Genomic DNA, 6,617 nt, shown 5'->3' on the forward strand with positions numbered 1-6,617 from the left:
ATTATGATGAGATGCATATGGTTAATTTAATTATCTTTTTAGTTTTTTATATTAACTTACATATAAATATTATAAATTTTTATCAAATACATGCATACATGTTGTGTTCCAATACATGTATACATGATATCAAGTCCAGTCAGAGTAGACATATATATCTAATTATTTTCTTAAAATAAATAATTGGAAGTAGAAATTAGCCAAGGAGAATGGCTGTATGTTGTAACTAATTTACTAACACCTCAGTTATTTATCAAGAAGCACCAATCTAAAAATTTTCCAGTTTTTCCATTTTTTCCCAATGTAATTTCATTCACAGAGGAAGAAAATAGATTATACTTTTTCAACAAAAAACAAAAAAGTACCTTTTAACCCATTTTGTAGTCATTATTACTTCTTAGGTAGTTATGATGTAAGACAAACAGAGATGATATTAAAAGATTGAATTAATGTGGGCAAATCATCTAAACTTAGATATCTTAGGTTTGTCACCTGTAGGAAAGAGATAATAATGATCTAATGTAAGAAATTGCTAGAATGTTAAATAACACATTTAAACACACTTTATAAATTAAAGGTTGGCACAAGGAGCTATTATTATTATTATTATTATTACCATTATCATTATTATTATTAAGCTCTTTTGGAAAATGAATTTCCTTATCCACAAAACTCCCCAAATAGGGAATGGAAAAAGTGATGTGTGAATGAGTTCCCTGAAAGTTACTTGCTTTAAAATTTTTGAAAATTTAGAAAAAAACAGTTTAGCCTAGCAGTGAGTCAGAGTACCTGTGAAAATTCACATCTGGGTAGAAACTAGAAAACACATGAAAATGTACGTAATCCTTGAGAACAAACCACTGAGCAACACAGCAACATGATGGAGAACTGAGACTGACAAGTTGTCTTTAGCCCAGAGGAAATTTTCCGAGGAAGAAGCAGCTTGAGTCAAGTATTGAAGAAAGAAGGGAATAGTTCTTGTTTTAAAAAAATTGTAAATATCAGCTTCTGGTGATGAGATGCTTTCTCTCAAGGACTGTTGTACTAGGTTGAAGGAAAATCAGAAATACATCTACTACTACACCACAAGTGAGACTGAAGACCAGCTAGTGAACTCGGCCTTCTTGGAGCACCTTTGGAAGCACAGCATTGAAGTGATCTACATGACTGACTTATGACAAGTACGCATCCAGTAGCTAATGGAATTTGAGGTGAAGAATTTGGTGTCAGTCACCAGGGAGCACTTGGAACTTCCAGAAGATGAAGAAGAGAAAAAGAAACAAGGAGTGCTGTGGCTAGTAGGCTAAGCCTCCGATGCAGCGCTAGCATCCCATATGGGTGCCAGCTGGTTTCCCGGCTGCTCCTCTTCCAATCTAGCTCTCTGCTTATATCCTGGGAAAGTGGTTGAAGACAGCTCAAGTCCTTAGGCCCCTACACTCACGTGGGAGACCTGGAAGAAGCCCCTGGCTCCTGGCTTCAGATGGGCACAGCACCAGTCGTTGCCGCCATTTAGGGAGTGAACCAGAGGATGGAAGATCTCTCTGTCTCTCCCTCTCTCTCTCTCTCTCTCTCTGTAGCTCTGCTTTTCAAATAAATAAATAAACTTAAAAAAAATCTGTATGGCATGACAACTACTTACAGGGAAGATTAAGATTTCTTTCTAATTCTAAGCGATACTGTGAGGTTTGGCACAAGCAGAGCCACTAGCGGTTTTCTAGTTTTGTGTTGGCTTGTAACAGATCACAACATATGTAACCCACTGTTAACTTTGTGGCCTAAAATGTTTAGCTATTAAAATGTTAAACTGCAACTTAAGAAACATTTCTTTCAAATTCAACTGTGCATTTCCTATTTCTTTTGCTTAGATTTGCCCTAACACCTGTGTTCTAACTCACTAGGAAATCTTTTCCAAACTTGCCCCAGCTGTCTTTCCTTCCATCCTATCCCATCCCTATTTATTCTTCCACACCTTTTTACATAAGTTGCCATGCATGAAATTGTCTCCTGATTTTCTTTTCTATCTTTTACCCATAGGTGAACAGTTGTCCCCGTTAACTCAGTGTCCATTCAAGTGTACCTATTCAAAGCATTGGTCACTGATGTATTCTGTTTGATTAGCTTTTCTACATCTTTCAACCTGGAATTTATTCAATGAAGAGTGGAAATCACACAGCGGTGAGTGAGTTTGTTTTCCAGGGCTTTTCCAGCTTTCATGAATATAAGCTTATCCTTTTTGTGGTATTTCTTACATTGTACTTTTTAACCTTGGCTGGCAATGTCATCATTGTGACAATTATCAGCATTGATCGTCACCTTCACACTCCCATGTACTTCTTTCTTAGTGTGCTTTCCACTTCAGAGACTGTGTACACGTTGGTCATTGTACCACGAATGCTCTCCAGCCTCATAGGTCTAAGCCAACCTATCTCCTTGGCTGGCTGTGCCACCCAGATGTTCTTTTTTATCACTTTGGCTATCAACAACTGCTTTCTGCTCACAGCAATGGGATATGACCGCTACGTAGCCATCTGCAACCCCCTGAGGTACATGGTTCTCATGAACAAGAGGGTGTGCGCTCAGCTAGTGTGGGGGGCTTGCAGTATCGGGCTGCTTGTGGCCATGGTACAGATTTCATCTGTATTCAGGTTACCTTTTTGTGAGAGAGAAATAGGGCATTATTTTTGTGACATCCGTCCAGTTATGAAGCTTTCCTGTGCCGATACAACTCTGCATGACATAATTAATTTTATCATCAGTTCACTGGTTATTGTCGTGCCCATGGGCTTGGTGCTCATATCCTACATTCTCATCATCTCCACCATTCTCAAGATTGCTTCTGCTGAGGGCCGGAAAAAGGCTTTTGCCACTTGCGCCTCCCACCTCACTGTTGTCATCATTCACTATGGCTGTGCGTCCATTGCCTACCTTAAACCCAAGTCAGAGAACACCAGGGATCAGGACCAGCTGATTTCAGTAACTTACACTGTGTTTACTCCACTCCTTAATCCTGTTGTGTACACTTTGAGGAATAAGGAGGTCAAGGATGCGTTTCAACGTGTTATTGGCAAGAAACCTCTTGCCTAAGGTCTTTAGCAGTTTACCATATCGTAGTCCTACTTTATCCATGGTTTTAGTTAGTTAGCCAATTGTGGTCTGAAAATACAAAATGCAAGGTTCCAGAAAAAATTTTTAAGTTTTAAATTGCTTGCATAATGAAATCTAGAGCAGTACTACTGCATCCTACCTGGTACAGAAATCATCCTTTTGTCTAACATATTCATGTTGTATATGCTTCTTGGCAATTAGCAGGTACAGTACAGTAATATATTTTGAGTTAAGAAAGCGACCATATATGTTCACATAAATTTGATTATAGTATATAGATACAATTGTTCTATTTTATTATTGTCATTGTTAGCTTCTTATAAATTAAGCTGCATCATAAGTATATGTATATAGGAAATAAGTGTGTATATGTTGTGTATATGAGGTTAGGTACCATTTGCTGTTTCAGGCATCCCCTTGGAGTTTTGGAATTATCCCTCATAGACAAGGGGAGACTACAGTCTTTCATAGTCTAGGTATTTTTGCAAGCTCAAAAACTTGACCCTATCATTCATCTCTTCCCAGAGAGAGTTACAAAATTTGAGGTTAAGGTTGCATTAATGAATCAAGAGTCTCTCTGACTTGCTCTTGTTTTTACCATAATTTTTCTATGCATTCTGCTAATCTCGTGGATTATCATCGGGGTTGCTTACAAGGGAGAATTCTGGTACAGATCATAAGCCAGGGGGAAGTGATTGCTATGTTTGCTTTGGCAGAAAAGTGGGCAGCATAAAGCCTATTGGAAGTGATAGGTTGAAAGATCAACCTAAACACCAAATAGATATTCACTCTAAAACTTCAAAGATGACACAGTTGTTGAACTGGATGTGTCAAAACTACAATTCCCACTTTTTACTTTGGACAGTGACAACAGTAACAGACCCTGACATTCCAGAAGTAATGTTATCAACTTTAAACTCACCTGCCTTGGAGAGCGATGAGTTTCATTTTCATTTTCTAATTTTGTTAAGGTTCACATTAGAACTACTCTCTAGATAAGTCTAGACCAGTATATTCAGTGTTAGTAAAAGTAAACAACTTGGTGATACCTAGCCTCTGAATTTCACAGTACTTATATATATATATATATGTGTGTGTGTGTGTGTGTGTGTGTGTGTGTGTGTTTTCTTTCAGGGAGGAGTAGTTGTTATATACATGCTACTGTGTATCAATGTATTCACAAGTATAGAGATATCTGGAGATCTTTTCTGAAATTAAATGTATTTTTTAAAGCTTTTGCTTATTTTTATTTTAAGAGAGAGAGAGAGAGTCTTCCCTGGCTGTCCAGGCCAAAGCCAGGTGCCCAGAGCTCCATCCAGGTCTCCCATGCGGGTAATAGTGATCCAAGCACATGAGCCATCCCTTCTGCTCCCCTGATGCATTATCAAAAAGCTGCATCAGAAGCAGAGTTGCTGGGACTTGAATCAGGGACTCCAAAATGGGATGCGGGTGTCTGAAGTGTTGACTTAACTGTTGCATTGAATGACTACTCCAGAAATTAAAGGTATTGGTATCAATTTCCAACTAACTCTTGCTATGTCAAATCTGGAAAGTAGCCCATGATTTTCATTATTCTCTGTAGAACACAACCTGCTATGTATGTCTTGCCTTTACCGTCTTCATTGCTACCTTGATTAACTTATTTTCTGTGAGTAGTTGTGTATCCCACTTAAACTTAAGTTTGAAGAGTGTTCTAAGCAAGAGTCTGGGAATTTCTCAATTTGTATTGTTATTGCCTTTTAAAAGGGAAGACAGATTAGATTTGCAGAAAAGATTTAAGATTTTGGAATTACTTATCCTGAGGAAAAAAGAAGCAGGACTCATTAAATGTCTTCCAGTTCATATGGGCTGCTATATAAAAAAGAAAAATCAGTCAGTATCTCCCAACCATCATGACTACTCCATTGTCCCCACTGAAAATGCATTGAAAGTACAAGTCAGAAAGAATACCTGGGACTCCTTAACAGAAGAAGGACCAAGGAGGGACGTTTTCGCGCCTGTGGAGTATTGCTTGAAAGAAAACAAGATACATCCCTTAGTAACATCTACCTCCAAGCGAGCATCCTGAGAGTAGGTGTGCAGAGAGCTCTCCTGACAGCTTAATGTCACCTCTCTCTGGGTGTCCCCGAGGACATCTCTGAGTCCTTTCTGGGCAGATACAAGGGAAACATTCTCACACCCTGCTCCTGAAAAAGCCCCTCTCAAAAGCCTCTCCCAGTAGTCGCATCATCTCTGTGGGGCACTGAATTTTAGTGAACAGAACTCCCAGAAGACTTCCCAGAGCTCTACAACTCTCCATGAAACTGGTGTCCAGTATTGAAAATAGTGTGTGTCCCTAAGTTCCTATAGCTCTACATTACAGAAAACTATGATACAATTCATCCAATTTTTGCAATAATAAATCATGTATATTGAAGAGATATCCACCACTGTCCTTTTTTAAAAATGTCATTTACACAATCTTAACAGAGTGAGAAAAAAATCAGTGCATTTAATTTCAAAGAGTATGTGAATACAAATCATGACTGTAGAGAATGAGGCTTAAGCCCATATCTTGGGCTTAGTCACCACATGGCCATTTTTTACATGTCAGGTCCTGCCAATTTAAGAGGTTGCCACCATAGCATGAGTCACACATCTCCTTTAAGGAGAGCACATGATCCCACAAGGACACATCCCGAATCTCCCCAACAAAGGATTGTTTTGCATCCAAATGTCCCCCAAAGGAATCCTGCTCTTGTCCCAGGATAATCTTTGCCTCTGCCATCACAGAGTACTCTTTCTTCAAACCCTTTCTCCCCACTAGCTTCCCAGAGTTCAGCAATCCCAGAGGCAGACTCCCAGCTTGCACAAATGTGAACTGGGGCATGCAGGGAGTAAGGGACCCTGAAGGTGACCCCAGAATTCCCAACATAGAGCATGTACTCTCCAGGTATGTTAACGACAGGAAGCAGCCCTCTACTGTAAGGGCGGTGAGGTCTGTGAAGGCTCTCAGCCAGAACATGAAGTTCTCTGGGGGCTGCTTCTCTGTGGAGATCGGGGACACACTGGCCATGGCTGATTCTTGAGGGAAAATAAACGGTTTCCCTTTCATGTCTATGGTGAAGAGAGTGTAAGAAGATTTTGCAGTGCTCTCATCGTGGGACTTGGCTGCCTCCTGACAGAACCTATCTCATACCTTAGGCTTTGCAGGGTGGCTGTAGGTGCGTTACATCAGCGACTATGGAAGTAAAATGCTGGTGATAAAGGGAAAGTTTTGCTTCAGCTGTCCTGTTAGGAAGGGAAATTAAAGATGCCCTCTATCAACCCTGCCTCCATCCTTGCGGACGGCACCTGGATAGAATAGCGAGCACCAGTCATAGAAAATGAAATACCCGATTCGCTGGGTGTACTGCCCAGCTATGCTGCCCTCCACTGCTCCACTACTGCTGAGATACTGAGATGGCTCCCGTTTGCCACTGTGATGGGGGTTAGACAGGCTTTTTATGTCTGGCTTGGCTGTGATGGTCCAA

At 40.0% G+C, this 6,617-nt stretch overlaps 1 protein-coding gene and 1 pseudogene across 1 annotated transcript; one reads left to right on the top strand and one right to left on the bottom strand.

The window, feature by feature from the left end:
• The first annotated feature begins 2,151 nt into the window (after positions 1-2,151).
• On the top strand, positions 2,152-3,084 carry LOC100358172 (olfactory receptor 10J1-like). The gene has a single exon (XM_051858491.3). The coding sequence runs from the start codon at positions 2,152-2,154 to the stop codon at positions 3,082-3,084; it is 933 nt and encodes a 310-aa protein (XP_051714451.1).
• Positions 3,085-5,646: 2,562 nt separating this feature from the next.
• LOC100350093 (mucosal pentraxin-like) lies at positions 5,647-6,199 on the bottom strand (annotated as a pseudogene).
• Positions 6,200-6,617: the final 418 nt, after the last annotated feature.

Source organism: Oryctolagus cuniculus, chromosome 7, assembly GCF_051225735.1.
Source record: "Oryctolagus cuniculus isolate XC-2025 breed Fujian yellow rabbit chromosome 7, ASM5122573v1, whole genome shotgun sequence".
NCBI lineage: Eukaryota > Metazoa > Chordata > Mammalia > Lagomorpha > Leporidae > Oryctolagus > Oryctolagus cuniculus.

What these genes read in the sequence shown, in the direction of transcription:
- LOC100358172 (XM_051858491.3), top strand. Translation starts at nt 2,152, where the DNA reads ATGAAGAGTGGAAATCACACAGCGGTGAGTGAGTTTGTTTTCCAGGGC.